The sequence below is a fragment of the Bos javanicus genome, chromosome 16 (assembly GCF_032452875.1).
Source record: "Bos javanicus breed banteng chromosome 16, ARS-OSU_banteng_1.0, whole genome shotgun sequence".
Lineage (NCBI taxonomy): Eukaryota > Metazoa > Chordata > Mammalia > Artiodactyla > Bovidae > Bos > Bos javanicus.
The window spans coordinates 77,005,394-77,024,551 of record NC_083883.1 but is presented as its reverse complement, the minus strand read 5'-3'; the positions used below and the strand labels follow the sequence as shown (position 1 = coordinate 77,024,551).

Sequence of the window (19,158 nt, the reverse complement as noted above, 5' to 3'; positions counted from 1 at the left end):
CATCTTTTATTTCTTTCATAAGTACCTTACAATTTTCTGAGTATAGGTCTTTTGCCTCCTTGGACAGGTTTATTCCTGAGCATTTTATTCTTTTTGATGTATACCTGAAACTAATTCAACCTTGTAAATCAACTATATTCTAAAAAAAAAAATTTTTTTTTAATGAACAACAAAAAAGAAGAAACAGACTCATAGACATAGAAATCGGAGAAGGCAATGGCACCCCACTCCAGTACTCTTGCCTGGAAAATCCCATGGACGGAGGAGCCTGGTAGGCTGAAGTCCATGGGGTCGCAAAGAGTTGGACACGACTGAGCGACTTGACTTTCACTTTCCACTTTCCATTTTCATGCATTGGAGAAGGAAATGGCAACCCACTCCAGTGTTCTTGCCTGGAGAATCCCAGGGACGGGGGAGCCTGGTGGGCTGCCATCTATGGGGTCACACAGGGTCGGACACAACTGAAGTGACTTAGCAACAGCAGCAGCAGACATAGAAATCAAGCTTATGATTACCAAAGGGATAGATTTGGTAATCTATCCAAAAAGAGATAAATTAGAAATTTGGGATTGTCAGATACAAATCTGCTATCCATAAAATAAATAAGCAGCAGATTTACTGTAAAGCACAGGGAACTGTATTCAATGTCTTATAATAACCTATAATGGAAAATAATCTGAAATACACGTGTGTATATAGGTATACACACACACACACATGTATATACACATCCCAGAATCACTTCACTGTACACCTGAAACTAGCATGACCCTGTAAGTCAATTACACTACAAAAGAAAAATAAAAAGGAGGTAAGGAGAGCGATAATGGAGTTTATAATAAATGTTGAGACCTTTAGCATATAGGAGGTAGGTCAGAAGAGGGTGGGAATCAGGTGAAATTAGGCAAAGTACAGAGCGTTTTGGCTTCAGAGACCAGGGCTCGCCTGGCCTGGGTGAAAGCACCCGGGGTGCTGGATGCCTATGAGTGCCGAGGTAAGCGGACTTGCAAGTCATGTGCGGAGCTTTAAACAAACTTACAGCCAACGCTGACTCCAGCCTTTCCAGGAGTATTTGCTCAGTGACTGAGGAGGGAGAGGCGGAAGAGGGCTACTGCGGAAGGAGGGCTGGTTTTCACCAAGAGCAGGTATCATAGAACCTTTTACTGTAAAAACAGACCTAACTCCTTAGTAAACTTGGTTGATCTAAGGTTCTAATGCTGTCCTGGGACCTGAGCTGCTCAGGGCTGGAGTAAAGCTCCAGACAAATGTGTGTGTGTGTACGTGGTTAGGGAGGGGTGCCTGACGGAGGAAAAGGTGCTTCTGAAGTATCTTCCACGTGCCTGTCGAGAGACAGCCTCTCAATACAGAACGCAGCAGTGGCCTTTGGTAAAAGAGCTGCAGTCTTTGATGAGGTCGGGGGAGGTCACTAATACTGTTCTTTCTTAACACTGTTGTTGCTGTTCAGTTGCTAAGTTACGTCTGACTCCTTGAGACCCCATGGAAGGCAGCACACCAGGCTTCCCTGCCCTTCCCCATCTCCTGGAGTTTGTTCAAACTCATGTCCATTGAGTCGATGATGCCAGCCACCCATGTCATCCTCTGTCACCCCCTTCTCCTCTTAAGATTAGCATGCTTAAAGAAACGCTGGGGGAACCTGAGCAGCAGGGAATGAATGAATAGCTGTCCTCACCAGCAGCAAACCAACTGCTGCCAGGCCGTGTGCAGGCGTGCAGTGCGGACTCCCATAAGCCCAGCTCCTAGTATCTTCGACCTCGTCTCTGAACATCCACTTCTAGTTCTTGCTCTAACAACACCTGGCTATTATTGGGGAGTGTTACTTCCCTTACAGGTCTTATGGCCCACATCTCTCACACAAAAATAGAATCCAAGTTGCACCAGTGGCATGACAATGTGGATTATGGAGAATTTAATTATGAACTTCAAGGTGAAGGATTTGCCATGGTTTTATTCTTCTGTTTTAGAAAGCTTTCTTTTCCTAATACATGTTGGCCAGAATACTTGGAGAAGTGACATCTATCTGCTGATTATCCATTTGAGAGCTTTCCTTAGCTTGTTTCACGTTATGTCAACAAAATAATGCTAACCTAATAAAGCAGCCACGGGCTTCCCAGGTGGTGAAGAATCCACCGACAAATGCAGGAGGCGCAGGTTGGATCCCTGGGTGGTGAAGGTCATCTGAAGAAGAAAATGGCAATCTACTCCAGTATTCTCGCCATGGAAATCCCATGGACAAGGAGCCTGGTGGGCTACAAAGTCCATGGAGTCACAAAAGAATTGGACACAACTGAACGACTAAACAATGATGACAGTAAAGCAATAAAGCCACAGCCCGAGAAGCTGTTATTATCTCTCTCTGTCCTCAGGGTCTCACAGATGCGGCCATCTCTGTATCTGGCCTGAATTCGACCGTCTAAATCATGACCGTTAATTTTCCCTACAAGATACCTTCGTAGAGAGTAGGTAGTAAGCATAATGAAGATGATTTTAAAATCAATGGATATGTAAGTGGTGACACAGCTTTCCTAACTGTTAGAGCTGAGACAGCTAAATCAAGAGCAGTACATGCAGAACTGTGCTCATACCTGTACTAAGGAGGGCTTTGTTTATAGATGTTAAAATTCATAGTAAAAGTAAAGGTAAGTGAACTGGATGAATCTATTGAAAATATTAATAAACACTTCATTAAGTAAATAAGGATAAAAGCAAGCTTTTCTCTTCTAGGGTTACAGCTTTACATGTGCATCTAATAGCTGTTCAAGTTATTTAGGACTTACAGTCTCAAACTTGTAATTATTAAGGGGGGAAGTGCACCTCTAAGAACAGCGAGCCTGAAACAACAAAGGAACGAACTCTGGGCGATTTCTCAGTGGGCAGGAGCTGCTGATGGCCCCATATGCTTGCTTCATCGCTTCACGAATATAGGAAGCTTTCTGTGTTACACGTTCAGCCCTACGTGTCTATTTTAGTTGGATTTGGGTAGGATGACAGGATTTAACTTTTAAGGAGAAGTGAACACTGCATTTTTAGCAACACTGTGTTAGAGGCGGATGAACCTGATCACGAGGGGCCCCATGTGCAGCCACTCTGCCAGGTGGCTCTCATCGGGGTGTTCATTGTTGAGAACCCCACTATTTTTGCCTGAGGTTTGAAGCCAGGACTTTGCAGGATTCCCTGCTGCACGGCTCAGTTCTTCCCATGCACAGAGCAGATGGGTGAGGCAGAAGAAGAGCCCCACCTCGGAGGCAGCAAGGAAGCATTCCAGAGACCAGCGACGGAGGAAACGCTAATTGGAGGTGGCGAGTGAAAGTTAGAGCTGAAAATTGGACTTGGCTTATGAGCAGTTGGGAAACTTGTTAGAGGTTTTATCACCACATTTTGATAAACAGAAACAAAATGTTCACATTAAAAACATGAGTCAATTGTTTCCAATTTAGCTTAGAACACGGTGCTTCAAGGGTAAGCACGGGGTCACAACATCCTTTCTTAATGTTTAGAAGTAACACGATCATTTGTATTAAAATACTACCAAGTCATCTGCATTCTTGGAATTTCCACTAACTTCTATCTGACATAAATAGCAGACATAGGTCTTCTTCCCTGATTTCTCTGGCTGCACCTTTTTATGGCTTCATTGTGGCAATTACTGTATTGTCTTATATTCTTGTGCCTCTTTTTCCTCCTGCTCTTTCACTTTCTTTTGGGAGGAGACCACGTATTTTCATCATTATATCCCTAGAACTGAGTCTAGTGCCCCAAAGTCAAAAGTTAAAACATGACAGAAAGAAGCAGCCAACATTCCTTCTAGCAGCGGTCAAGGATGGTCATACAAAATAAAGATAATTTATAGTTTTGGACTAAACTGAACAGTGTTTTTCAACAACAGGCCTGCCCCAATTATAGATTGATTTAGTTTACCATTAAAATTATCTATGTGGGTTTAAGTAAACAGACTTTATATCAAGTCTTTATCCACCATTCTCATTACAAGTTGAGCATTGCCGCTAGAGGCACTAAATGGCTATGGTGGTATGTGAGGAAATTTTGCCAAAGAATATGATTAATGGTTTTGAGATAATTAGGGAAGAGGAAAGACTCTGCCTGCAATGCAGGAGATCCAGGTTCAATCCCTGGGTCAGGAAGATTCCCTGGAGAAGGAGATAGCTACCTACTCCAGTATGCTTGCCTGGAGAATCCCAGGGACAGAGGCGCCTGGCGGGTTATAGTCCATTGGGTCGCACAGAGTCAGACACGACTGACGACTAAGCGCCAAGCACGCCCCTTTTGCCTGTGCCTTCTCTATTTCCCATTCCCATGGCTTGGAGCTCTCTTTATTTCTGTCTCTCTGGGAATCTCAGTTAATTTCTACTCTGATATATTTCACTTTTTTCATTATAGAAAGTTAGAAATTGCATTAAATATGCAACCACAACTATTTTCAACGTGGGACGTAACTGTACATGGAGTAAACAGCAAGAGATACATCCTTAATTATAATTGTAAAACCGGAAAAAGCTTGTAGCTATATTTAACAACTCTGATGGTTTCTTTGAATGGAGGTCTGTCATTAAACGTATTATTCACAATTACACTTTTCATCATGATGGAAATTTATTTTAATCTAACAAGTGATAGAACTGCAAACGTGTATAGCTTGCAAAAAGTAAACTGTGTCATTTATATCATCAGTTCAGTTCAGTTCAGTTCAGTCGCTCAGTCGTGTCCGACTCTTTGCGACCCCATGAATCGCAGCACGCCAGGCCTCCCTGTCCATCACCAACTCCTGGAGTTCACTCAGACTCACGCCCATCGAGTCGGTGATGCCATCCAGCCATCTCATCCTCTGTCGTCCCCTTCTCCTCCTGCCCCCAATCCCTCCCAGCATCAGAGTCTTTTCCAGTGAGTCAACTCTTCACATGTGGTGGCCAAAGTACTGGAGTTTCAGCTTCAGCATCATTCCCTCCAAAGAAATCCCAGGGCTGATCTCTTTCAGAATGGACTGGTTGGATCTCCTTGCAGTCCAAGGGACTCTCAAGAGTCTTCTCCAACACCACAGTTCAAAAGCATCAATTCTTCAGCACTCAGCCTTCTTCACAGTCCAACTCTCACATCCATACATGACCACAGGAAAAACCATAGCCTTGACTAGCCTTTGTTGGCAAAGTAATGTCTCTGCTTTTGAATATGCTATCTAGGTTGGTCATAACTTTCCTTCCAAGGAGTAAGCGTCTTTTAATTTCATGGCTGCAGTCACCATCTGCAGTGATTTTGGAGCCCAGAAAAATAAAGTCTGACACTGTTTCCACTGTTTCCCCATCTATTTCCCATGAAGTGATGGGAGCAGATGCCGTGATCTTCATTTTCTGAATGTTGAGCTTTAAGCCAACTTTTTCACTCTCCACTTTCACTTTCATCAAGAGGCTTTTGAGTTCCTCTTCACTTTCTGCCATGAGGGTGGTGTCATCTGCATATCTGAGGTTATTGATATTTCTCCCGGCAATCTTGATTTCAGCTTGTGTTTCTTCCAGTCCAGCGTTTCTCATGATGTATTCTGCATATAAGTTAAATAGGCAGGGTGATACATATACAGCCTTGACGTACTCCTTTTCCTTTTTGGAACCAGTCTGTTGTTCCATGTCCAGTTCTAACTGTTGATTCCTGACCTGCATACAGATATATCATCAGCAGAGATCAATGGGAGCCCCATTGGCACCGGATGTACCAAGCAGACCAAAATAACACTGCCATGACTCTGAAATTTAACTGGGCATTGGGCTTGCAGAGCCCACCGAAGTAGACTATGACCTGTTTGTCAAAACGAAAAAGCTGACTGCCTGATAAAGTTTTAAAAATTCAAATAAGACTAATAGTTTCCTAACATAATGTCCAAAATGTCCTAGATACAATTGAGAAATCACCCATCATACCAAGAATCAGGAAAACCACAACTTGAGTGAGAAAAGAAAGTGAACTGATGTCATCAACTCAATCTGAGCTGAATCATATTTTTAAACTGACAAAGATTTAAAGTACCATCATAAAATGATTTAATAAGCAATTACAAATTCTCTTGAGTAAAAGGAAAAATAGACAATATCAGCAAAGAATTAGATGATAAAATATGGAAATTATAAAACTGGAAAATAAAATAGGAGAAACAATCAGTTCTCTGGATGGGCACAATAGTGGAGAGGAGATGAAAGACAATAAAATCTGTGAATTTTAAGGACAGATCAATAAAATTTACCCATTCTAAACAAAAAAGAGGGAAAAATTAACAGAACTCAGGAATCTGTGGAAAAATAGGAAAAGACACAAAGTTTACATTATCAGAGTTGCAGGAGAAGAAAAAGAGACTAGGGCTGAAAGAGCAATAAAAGAAAAACTTGGCTAAAGACATCCTAAATTTGGCAAAAGACATAAATCCACACATTTGAAAAGTTGAGTGAATTTCAAATTGGAAAAAAAAATAGATGCAGAGATACATTCATAAATAAAATTCTGAAAATGAAAGATAGAGTTGAAGGTGTTATCACTCCATACTTTTTCTCTGCAAGGAGTCAGAGAAAAGATGCGCTACCTACAGGGGACCATGAATTTCAATGAGAGTGGATTTCTTACTTGAAAAATAGAGTGCAGAAGGAAGAGATGTATATTTTTTCAAATGCTTAAAGAAAAGAATTGTCAACCATGACTTCTATATTCAACAAACTGTCTTTCAGGAATAAATGGGCAATAAAGACTTTCTCAAATAAAAACTAAAAGAATTGTCACTAACACACCAACTCTTAAACAAAAGCTAAAGGAAGTTCTTTGAACAGGACGGAACCAGTAGCATAAGAATCTTGAGGCAAAAGGCAGAAAGAAAGAACAATGGAGAGGGCAGGTAAACAGAACAGAACACCCTCCTTTTCATAAACTTTCTAAATTATATGGAATGACTAAAATAAGATTTAGGATACCATCTTATCCTCAAGACAATGATACTTTAAAGCGGGGAAGATAAAGAGACCTAAATGGAAAAAGAGCTTTACTCTGCTTCACCCAAAATTGTAAAATGTTAATACCAATAGGCTATGAATTACATGTGTACATTGTAATAGGCAGAAGAACCATATTGTGCATATGAAAAAATACACAATACATCCAAAATACTAGAACTAAATCAAGATGAAAACCTTAAAAAATGGTCAAGTATCCCATAGAAAGGTAAGAAAAGAGAAACAAAGAAATCAAAGAGAAAACAAATAATAAAATGGCAGAGTTTACCCCAACCACATCAATAATTACGTACAGATAGTCTAAATATATCAACTAAAAAGCAGAGATTGACAAACAGTTTTTAAAAAGCATGATGCAATAATATGCTTTTTTATTATGACATTTAAAAGAAACTCACTTCAAATTAAACAACGAAGAGTTGAAAGTATAAGGATGGAAAAAGGCATATTGTATAAACATTAATATTTTTAAAAGGCAGGAGCATGATTGTTCATGTATAAAATATGAAAGAACTGGAAAAAAAAATCCTAGAACTAATAAATGATTATAGCACAGTATCTGAGCACAAGGTTAATATATAAAAGTCAAAAGTCAATTGCTTTCCTACATAACAGTAGTGAACACATGGAACTTGAAATTAACAACACAGTACCATTTATAGGGGCACTCCAAAAATGAAATACTTAGGTATATATCTAAAAAAATATGTATAAGATACATTTAACAAATTATGTATAAGACTGATAAGAGTCAGCCTACAAAGGGGCTTCCCAGGTGGCTCAGTGGTAAGGAATCTGCCTGCTAATGCAGGCGAGGAGAGCTTGATCCCTGGGTTGGGAAGATCCTCTGGAGAAGGGAAATGGCAACCCACTCCAGTGTTCTTGCCTGGGAAATGTCATGGACAGGGAAGCCTGGCAGGCTATAGTCTGTGGGGTCGCAAAGAATCAGATAGGACTGAGTGACTAAACATGCATGTGACCCTGAATCACCATCTGAAGGACAACTGATTCTGAGAACCCTCTTTGGAAGTCACATGAGTGGAAAATGAGCAATTTCATGAAGCCATACTTGGGGCAGCCCAGGACTTCTTAACTCATGAAGTCATTCTCAGCTGCTCCTCAAAAATCAAGGCCAACACACTTTCCTGGGGCATTTTATTGCCTCTCTTGTTCGGATCCGCAAATACATTGGTCAGCCATGTTCTTTCATCTGATGAGGCAACATTAGCAGAGGCCTCTGACTTTGATAGACCTCCTTGTAACCTTACACCCAAGAAAAAACATTTATAACTCCCTTACCTTGTTTCAAGAGGAACTTACAGTGGTTAACAAAATCACTTACACTACACCAAGATCATACAATTCAGAAAATACAAGAAAATAAGGTAACTAAGAAAAGAAACAGAACAAGAAGTTGTTCGGTAAGAAACAGAACAGGAAATTTAAATAATCCCAGGGGTGGGGTAAATACAGAAATGTATTATAGAAAAACCTATATGCTTGTAGAACCCACATTTACCTATAAGATTTCCAACATCTTATATTGTTGGGAAATGTGATGTATTGCAAGATTTAGTTCATGCTTTTTTTCATTTATCAAGATTTATTTGCACACCTTTTACTAAGAGGAAAAGCATGCAAGCTAGAAGCTGTTCAGGAAGAACTATCCTGCTCCTGACATTGACACTGGCGAGACTTTTATCCTACATGTTTTCACAGAAGGGACAGTGAATCGGGACATTCTCTACAGCAACTTTATAGCAAACACTGCCAAGAATCAAAGGTCATTGCACATAGAAACCAAGACATTAAAAGGGAATACTAAGTGTAAATAGACCCATCCCCTTATTTTTCTTATTCCTTATTTACTTTTCTCAGAAACCCCCAACAGCAGCTGAAATATTGCCCTCAGATGTCACTGGATCTATTGAGAGAGAAATAAGGTAGAAATCTAGGTTGCAATTAGTTTTCTCAGTGGTATCTATGCAACTGTAGGTAACTGCTGCTGCTGCTGCTAAGTCGCTTCAGTCGTGTCCGACTCTGTGCAACCCCATAGATGGCAGCCCACCAGGCTCCCCCGTTCCTGGGATTCTCAAGGCAAGAACACTGGAGTGGGTTCCCATGGCCTTCTCCAGGTAATTGCTACTCATCATCAAACATAGGACTGTTTCCAAACTTCTGAAAAGTTTCAGAAACGGGAACAGACAAAAACACAACTGTTCATGCAAATCTCCACTGGGTTTAGAGTAAGGATATTATAGAATAAGACAGAGTCCTTTAAATTTGATAACGGGGAACAACTTTCTCTATAGAATAGTTGATTACTTGAGACTAGATCATTGTTCTCAGTGTAAACATAAATACGCTAACTTCTTAAGCAAATTTGAATAACATAAAATGTAACATCATTATAAAATTTAATGACACAAAAATTCTAAAATTTTCTGTCTCTAAGGTGAAGAGCTTGAGTTGACTTCTAATTCCCCAGGATAAAGTATACAAGCATTTCCCCTTTCGTACGCCTCTTCCACCCCTGTTTTTAACATTTTCCCCATGATTTGAGGAATTACCATAGGTGAAATGAGGTATTTTCCAGGCCCACAAGGGGGACCCTTTGCACCAGGGCACAGAGGTTACACAGCACCGCTCTCTGGGTGAATGCATGACCTGCTGGCAAACGCTAGAAAGGCGAAGTGTCTCTCCACCGCCGGGCCTTACCTGTGAGTCCGGGTGGACAGATGCAGACGTAACGGGAGGCTTCGGGGCGGCGGGATGCAGACAGCAGCTGGGCCAGGCGCTCACGCCCCATCTCCGAGGACAGCTCCACGCACCGCCCGCCGGCCTGGCAGGGGCCGCTCTCGCATCCATCGAGGTCGGTCTCACACTGCGCGCCCGTGTATCCTGCAGGATAAACGGCCAGAGAGGCTGCGGGCTCAGAGCTCCTCAGCCACGGAGCACGCGCCTGACTGGGGGCTGGCCACCGCGTGGCGCCAGGTAACAGGCGCTGGGCCCCTCTTGAGGAGCCGGCAAGGGGATCTGATAAAGGGGGCTTCCGCGAACGTTAAGAGCAACAGTGGAGTCACTTCCATAGTACCACCAGATTCTTAGCAAAGACGGATGAAGAAGGGGCTTCAGGATCATCTTGACTTAACCTGGAAGTTTTAACTAAACTCCAATTCTTCAAACATTCCAACTGTTTGAATGCTAAGCAAGAAAAAAAAAGATATATTTTTCCAGAGTATAGATGTAAAGTCAGCAGACTGCAGGTGGGTGCTTGTGATAAAGAACTTGCCTGCCAAAACAGGAGATGTAAAAGAAGTGGGTTCAATCCCTGGGTTGGGAAGATCCCCTGGAGGAGGAGATGGCAACCCACTCCAGGATCCTTGCCTGGAGAATCCCAGGGGCAGAGGAGCCTGGCAGGCTCAGCACTTCAGAGTCAGACAGGACTGAAGCAACTTAGCACATACCACACACTCAGCAGAGAGCACGTAGCCAAGCCTAAATTCTTCTCTTAAACCTCGAAGCAGAGGTAAATGATTTCCTTACACACCATGAGACAGAAGAAAAAACTATTTTGTACTTGAATGGATTTAGCTGGGTCATTTTACTAGGGACAAGAATAAAAACAATAAAACATGAAGCATTTAGTATTTAATAAAATATTTGGATATTAAATATAAAAGAAAGTCCCTGCCAGAACTATTTTCTGTGGTTTTACCCACATATGCACCTGTTAAAACCACATGTGTGTCTGTTTATTGTGTGTGTTAACGTAACGGCACTGTACTGACCGCGCGCATCCTTCAGTACGGCCTGGCGTCTTTACTCCCGGGCACAGTCTGTCCATGTCAGAAATATAGAGCTAACTCATCATTTTCAACTATTGCCAAGTAGTCCATAACACAGATGTGTATAATTTGACCATTCCATTCCCTTAGCGGGTTTATATACATTTTTGCTATTACAATATTGCATTGAATAACATCATATATGCGGCTTGTGCAAATGTCTGAGCGCAACACTGAGGTCTATGCTAGGAGTGGGATTTCTGGGTTATAGGTTACGGGCATTTCAAATTTTAATAGATCCTGGTAACGACCTCTAGAGAAACTGTAGAGGTTGTTACGTGTCTACTGGCACAGGATAAGAGTGTGTGTGGTCCAGACCCTTGTCAACACTTGCCACACCAAGCAAAAATTTTTACCAGTTGGCTAGATAAAAAATCATACCTTATCATTGTTTGCTTTACATTTTCCCCAGATATTATTGATCTTAATATTTTTGAATTTTTTAATCATTTCATATCTTTTTCTATTAGGTTGTTCTTCTTACCGATTTCAACTATTTACATACTGTGTGTAGTGCTAGCCCAAAAATGTAAAGCTAGTTAAGTGCTAACATAATGCTGAGGAGTGTGTCCAGGATCACACCAGCTGTTTTGTGAGATGATGAAAGAGATGTTCGAAGTTCCTATAGGAACACAACCTGACTTATAATACAAATGACTTCACCTACAGATCTTTGCAATGTCACTTAACTGCTGAGAAATATGTTCTTAAAGTAAAATTGCAGTCCAAAGTGGTAAAGGTTATAAATCCAATCATGGTCTTTCTTTACTTTGAAACCATTCAAAGGCTTCACTTTTCACACATAATAAAGTTCAAAATCCTTAACCTGGCCAGCCCTTTATTATCTGGCCCCATTCCCAAACCTGTTCCTGTCCCTAGAATGCTTGCTGTCCCAGGGCCTTTAGAATACCATTCCCTCCCCTAGAAAACCCTCCTCCACGACTGTGCTTGCATAACTCTTATGTATTCAGACTCGATCTTTTATTACTTTCTCAGAATGTCATTTCCTCATGGACAGATCTAAATAAGAACCTTTTTCTCTCACATACCCAATTCTTTCCTTTCATTGTCTTACAAAGATTGGTCTTATGTGCTTATTTTTAGAGGTATCTTTTAAAATTCATTTATGCATATAGTTTTCACTTGATTGCTCAGACAGTAAAGAATCTACCTGCAATGCAGGAGGCTCGGGTTCCAGCCCTGGGTCAGGAAGATCCCCTGAAGAAGGGAATGACAACCCACTCTGGTATTCTTGCCTGGAAATCCCACGGACAGAGGAGCCTGGTGGGCTGCAGTCCACGGGGTCGCAGAAGGGCTGGACATGACTGAGCGACTGAACAGATGACATAGCTTATTCACTTATTTATGTAGCTGTCTCCCTCAACAGACTGTGAGCTCCATAAAAGCAGAGACTGTGTTTTTTAATTCACATGCTAGGACTGAGCATCACCTGAGTACTAGGCCTTCAGTCAACTCCTGGATGAGATTCAAACAGAACTAATCAACAATTTAGATGATAATCCTCGCTTAGCAAATAAACTAGAAAGTTGATGAACTCTTAATGAGCAAATAATGAGAACATGATATGAATGCTCATCTTGTAATTTTAATAAAAACCTATATGGGGTCCCATGTCAAGTCATAACCGCAACACAAACTCTGCTGCTTGTTCGTATAATACTTTTGTCATGTTTGACTCCTGGGGTCTTCATCAACCTTCTCAAGAAGAAACTGAGAGTTGAAAAGGAAACTGGAAGCTCATGTCAGATGAGGGTCCCACAGTGCTTTGTTATGACCCTCCCCACCCCTAGAACCCTTAGTCTCTTAAGCCTGAATGTTTACTTTTTAAGCGTTTTTATTTCATACTTAAGGATCTACACATATTCACTAAATAATGGTTTTTATAAACATCTTGTGCTACAGTTGACTTACTGAAGTTCTATTTTCAATTTTCTTTTCATTCTAAGTTTGAAGACTTATGCACAGCCCAGGTTAGGAAGTAATTTAGTACTTTCATAAATCCTTTTTTGCTTTCTGGCTCATGCATTGTCTTTATTTTTATCCTGAACATTAGGAAGGTTCTGATTTATGGTATTACGGGTCCCGTCCCTACCACTGTGCCCTGTGGGGATTCTGTTTGCTGTTCCTTTTAACCAGATGTATAAATAGATTCTTTCAGTCAAGGCTACATTCAATAGTTCTAACAAGTTTTCCTATAAAACTCTGTACAAAGAAACAATATGATGCTGAGTCAAGGCCCCAGGGTTCTTAAATTACATGTTTTAAGAAAAAAAACAAAAACAAGAATCTTCTCTGGGTAATAGGAAAACTTTTAAGATGAGCATTTAAGGTAACTGACACTTGTGATTAATTACCCCTGAAACGAGGACCCTGGGCAATTACAGCGCTGTATTCTTGTCATCGCGCTCAGTGGCAGGCATCTCATGATCCAAAGGAATGGTCTACGATTCTTAGATATAGAGTAGCTTGTGGCGTTAAACCTTCTCTTTACATATAACTGTGAGAACTGGGTACAAAGACATTGTGAGTTTTCTCTCTAGGCAAAATCGACATCCATCCAGTGACCCAAGAGAGAAACTCGGAAGCAGAACTGTCCTAAACTGGCTCTCCCTTCCCAATCCCCACGTCCTTCCCACCTCCTAAAGGACTCCCGTGGCCGTCCATACGCTCACATCCACCCTCGCCACTGGCATCTTTGTTCCGGTCCGTGACTTAGCTCTTATTTAAATCACTGCAGAAGTGTCACGGGATTCCCTGCGATTAGCCTTATTTCTCTCCATCATTCTTCCCCTGAAGTGCCAGGGAGCTCTTCGTAAATTAACAGGTCAGACTGCCCCACGGTTTGCAGGGTGGACATCATGATTTGGCTTCAGCCTCATCTTGCTCCTCAGCCCACCCCTCTAACCCCAGCCCTGCATAGCCCAGCATTTTCCCTCCAGGCTCCACAGTTGGACGGGCTCTTTTCTCTGTGCTCCTGCTGCCCTTTCGTCTTTCCCTTTTCTTTTTTCCTCTCTTCTATCTTTAAACAAGCAACGAGCTACCACCTGCCGGCCTTAGGGTCTAGCGTGGCCCATCTCCTAATTCCAGGGTGTCGGGTTGACATTTATCGACTTGCTGTGGTCTAGGCTGAGCTGGGAGCTCCTTCACTCCACAATGACACTATGTGGAGTACAATGACACAAAGTCCACTCAATGAGCTGGACTTCACTCCACAATGACACCATGAGGCGGATATTATTATCATCTCTGCTTTATCTGTCAATGAGGAAACCGAGAATCAGAGCAGAGACGTGGCCAGAGTCACACAGCTCATGGGTACATTTCTGGGATGTGCTTAGTGGTCTTTCAAGTTTTCTAAAATGCTGCCTCCTCAGGCCGTTGCTAAACATTTTCTCCCCTTCTTCCCTTTTATGGAATTTATTAGAGAATCTTGTGAAAGTGTTAGTTGCTCAGTCATGTCTAACTCTTTGCAACCCCATGGACTGTAGCCTGCTAGGCTCCTCTGTCCATGGAATTGTCCAGGCAAGAATCCTGGAGTGAGTTGTCATTCCCTTCTCCAGGGGACCTTCTCGACCCAGGGATCGAACCCGGGTCTCATGCATTGTAGGCAAATTCTTTACTGTCTGAGCCACCCAAAATTGTACTGTACACAGTTTTTTCACACTGTATTCCTGCTAGAATTTAAGCTCCTTGGAAGGAGGAACTGTGTCTTTGTGATCCCCTAATCCTTCATATTGGAGAAGGAAATGGCAACCCACTCCACTGTTCTTGCCTGGAGAATCCCAGGGATGTGGGAGCCTGGTGGGCTGCCGTCTGTGGGGTCACACAGAGTCGGACACGACTGAAGCAACTTAGCAGCAGCAGCGGCAATCCTTCATATATATAGTTGGCAGTGAAATCTTTGGGGCTCATACTGATCTTTTTTAGGCAGTTCTCCTTTGCTGCCTGACTCCATTACAAACCCTTCAGAACAGCAGGACCCAACTTTTTTGGAACCAGAGACTGCTTTCATGGAAGACAATTTTTCCGTGAACTGGACAGGGGTGAGGAGGTGGTTTCGGGATGATTCGAGCACATTACATTTAGTGTACACTTTATTTCTATTATTATTACATCAGCTCACCTCAAATCATCAGGCATTAGATCCCAGAGGTTGGGGGCCCCTATTTTAGAGCACAGAAACCATCTGTCATATACAATTTTCACCTCCTGGTGTAGAACCTGGAATGTAGTAATAATTGTTGCCTTTTTTTTTTTTTTTGAGTACTTAATACATGCCAGGTTCCATTTTTATAATTTTACCCCTCACAACAATACTATAAATAGCTTTTGTATCCTTTATTTGTGGATGAGAAATGTAAGAATTAAGGGGTAATTCGCCCTAGTTTACTCAGTTAACAAATGGTGGACTCGTCCTGCTCCCAAGCTGTCCACTCCACCCCCTGCTTCTGGACTGAGGTCCTGTTCAGACTGTTGACTGAGTGTTGAGGGTTGGCTGATGACAAGAACGTGGAATAACACGTTTTGGAAAAAAATTCAGTGTTGGAGGTGACTTGTTGATTCAAGTGTTACAAATTGTTTCCTAGTGACAAGGACCAATGGCCAAAGGAAAACAAATACGTCCTCTTCATTATCTGGAAGTGGGGAGACACATGAGGTACACAGAGCTCTGAGCCACAGGCGAATCCCCAACTTCCTTTTATACTTTTAAGTTTATCTGGTTTTTACCAAAGCATGTAAAATGTTCCTCAGGCAATGAGATGCCTTTTGATCAGAAGCTGCTATTGACTGGACTGACCCCAGTCTTCATGCCTCCCCGCAACTTACAGGGCCTCCCTTTCCTTAGATGATGACATGAGTGGGGAGGTGGGGTACGTGGTCAGTAAGCTTAGATTTTAAATAATCGCAAGCTTATCGGTTGTTTTCCAATGGCTCAAGAAAGAAGAGAGGAGAAATGCACTTTCATTTCTAGCAATAAAATCCTAGTAAGAGGTTGAAGTATGTCAAGCAGGTTATTTTTTGCCAAAATTAACATCAATATTTACGAGTGGCTTGTTGATTCAAGTGTCACATACTCTTTCCCATCACCTCTACGCTCAAGTCCAATTATCTTTTAAAGTGCTATTTTAAATTAGGGTTTATGTATATGTAACTTATATTGTCTTTTACATTATAAAAGGTGAACAGAATACTTACATTTCTGAAAAATCATTCTATACTCTCTATGGGGACAATCAGCCATCACACTGATTGACTCCATGAATTACAACACAAGCACTTAGGATTTTAACGGAGTTTCATGGGTTTTAATATGTTCTAGGTGCCAAAGAAAACATCTTGGAGGACAAGGAAGCATCTTCCAGTGAATTTTACTCCACAAAAACCATGCTGAAATCAACCCTTCCATTGATTATTTTTTTCCTCTGCATTTCTTCTAGAAGATTCTGATGATTGGACACCTTGGTAATCTAGTTCAGATAATGTGTAGTGTAGCAATAGATATGTTTGAGCACCGAAGAACACGATTAAATCAAACAAAGATAACTAGAAGAAAGAGTTGGTTTTAAACCTCCAGCAACAATTTCCTTTTGCCATAAGCTATTTGTTTCTATTCTACGCAAAAGAAAAACAAAAAACCAGTGGAAGGAGTCCTGTCACTCACCGGGCTGGCAGCGGCAGGTGTAGCGGTCAGCACTGTCCTCGCAGATGGCGTTGTTGTGACAGGGCTCTGACCAACACGGGGGCAGCAGGGTCTCACAGCGTGTCCCTGTGAACCCACTACCTGCGCAGGTACAGCTGTACCTGGGGAGCACAATGAAGTCGGGACATCAGCCCTTGCTCATGGGGGACGACGTATCCTTGTCCTATCTCTGCACCTGTCCATCAGCGTGGGCTTAATACCTACCAGAAGCATATGCTTGCAGGCTTCGAGAGATGATCCCTCAAGGTTTTAGTGAAAGCAAGTCTGTTAAGGACAGCTAAGGAGACTTGCTTATCCCACACAAATGTTTTAAGGAGAGCCAAGGAGCCCCTGGAGAGCTAAGGAGACTTACCCCAAGCAAGTGTTCAGTCAAAATTACTTGAAAACCATGATTGTTTATACTTCTGTTTCCTCACCCATAAATTGAAGGTAATAGTACCTTTGTCACAGAGTCGTTGGGATAATTAAATGTGTATATGAAGAATGAGCATAGCATGCCAAAGGGCAGAAAATACTGAATAAAATTACTGAATTGTATGAAATAGAGTAGTTAATATTTGTGAGGCGGCAGAGAATGATTTATACCATCAAGGCACTTTTTTATATAAAGAATCCAGTAATAAGGTCCCTAGTGAAATAATAAATTATGGAAAAAAGGAAAGCTTCTCATTATATAAATTGTGACTTATGTTTCCTTATTTCTAGATTACAAGAATATTTTGGTCGTGTTATTTATAATGATTCGTCGATTGAATGGGATTATCTGACAGACCTAAAATACGAATCTGACCGGGAGAGTTGTTCACTCTATGTCACTTTATATGGCCTCTCCTTGAGGATCCAGTATTGAAAAATCATGGGCTTACACACCCAGCTTAGATAAAATAAGTGTCTAGGGGGAGGACACCTATGATTTAATAAAGAGTAACAGTCCTGTTCACCCTGGCTATATGTCTGTTTACCACCAATGCAGACATTAAGATTTCACTAAGGAAAATGAAATACTAGCAAATATAAGTGACTATAATTTTTATACATAATTTTCCTAGCTAGAAATCCTCTATTCACTATTTCATTTCTTTGATTAAAAAAATGCCTACTGCAAATCTCAATACCATGTGTGAGACCTTGAAGACCAGAGCCCTGAGGTCAAGCCTGGCTAGCGCACCTCAGTTCACAGACTCAGTCTCATTTACATCTTCCTTTGTCTGCAGGAACCTTCCAGGGGGCATAGTTTTTGCCTTTCCCACAAATCTCATAGCAAATGCGTTAATTATTTTGGTGGGAAAACAAAGTCAGGTCATATTTGCTGAACTTGAGATGATCTCAAAATTCAGGTATTTTGAGAGAGCTCTGGATACAGTAGAAAAAGTATTCACAGCACGTACTCTGGTGAAAGAGGAAAGCTAGCAGGAAGCAGGTTTAGCCTTGTTCTGTTTGTTTCCAAAGGCATCAAAGGGCTTCCCAGGTGGCACTAGTGGGAAAGAACCCTCCTGCCAATGCAACAGACAAAAGAGACATGGGTTCGGTCCCTGGGTCAGGAAGATCCCCTGGAGGAGGGCACGGCAACTCGCTCCAGTATTCTTGCCTGGAGAATCCCATGGACAGAGGAACCTGACAGGCTATACAGTCCACAGTTTCACAGAGTTGGACATGACTGAAGCTACTTAGCACGCACACAGGCAGGTATCAAAAGCATTGTGTGACTTCTGTCCTGACGCCTCCTGGAAACAGTGAGGCCTGGCTGGAAGAGCCTCCTCTTTCCCGGAGCACTTGTGTGGGAACTGCTGCTCTGTCTGATCTGTCTGCCCATGTGTTTCCCAGTTACCAGTCTCCAGGTGTGAAGATTCTCACCACTGGAGAACGAAGTGGGTGTAACTGAAAATCACAGGCAAAGCCTGGATCACGCTCAGAGTTTACCAAAGAGGTGTTCCACCACCTTGTTCTGCTTAAAATCTGTTGTTTTCCTGGATATATTTGAAGCACATAAGACTTTTATTGCTCCCCCTTTTGAGTCTGACTCATTTTGAAATTCAGATGTGGGATAAATTATATCTTATTATTAAATAAAATTGGATTCTAATCCTCCTTTGCAAAGAATTAACTGTATGAACCTGTGGGGGTCCCCTGACTTCTCCAAACTTTAGACTCCTTGTTGTCGAGGGGGAGTTTTAAGGCCCACCTTGCCTTCCACTGAGCTGCCGGAGGATCTGTGAACACACCGCCAAGTGCTAAGCAGTTAAAACTCAAGTGTTTGATAACTCAATGCCTGTGCTTTAACTGCTAGAAAGTTCTTCCAAAAAATATTTTATATGAATTCAACTACCGTCATCCAAATTTATTATATGCCTTATATTAAGGTGCGATTTATTGTTTGGTTTTGTTTTTGCTGAGAAGTCAGTGTTAGACTCTAATTTGGAACATCACTCTGCTGGCTCAAAAGTACTCACCTAATTCCCTAAACAACTAGAAATTCAAGACATAATTAATTTAATATCACTGCCCTTGCCAACACTGTTTAGATAAAATTCCTAAAGGATTTCTTTTTCACCACTTGATTTATATGCTT

The 19,158-nt window shown here is 41.6% G+C and overlaps 1 protein-coding gene across 1 annotated transcript in view; it reads right to left on the bottom strand.

The window, feature by feature from the left end:
- CRB1 (crumbs cell polarity complex component 1) overlaps positions 1–19,158 on the bottom strand; it is a 214,023-nt gene that overhangs the window by 113,134 nt on the left and 81,731 nt on the right. Inside the window, exons 4-5 of the mRNA XM_061383685.1 lie at positions 16,551–16,690; positions 9,738–9,920 (exon numbers count right to left, since the gene is read on the bottom strand). Of these exons, the coding sequence (XP_061239669.1) occupies positions 9,738–9,920; positions 16,551–16,690 (323 nt within the window). The remainder of the gene's footprint in view (positions 1–9,737; positions 9,921–16,550; positions 16,691–19,158) is intronic.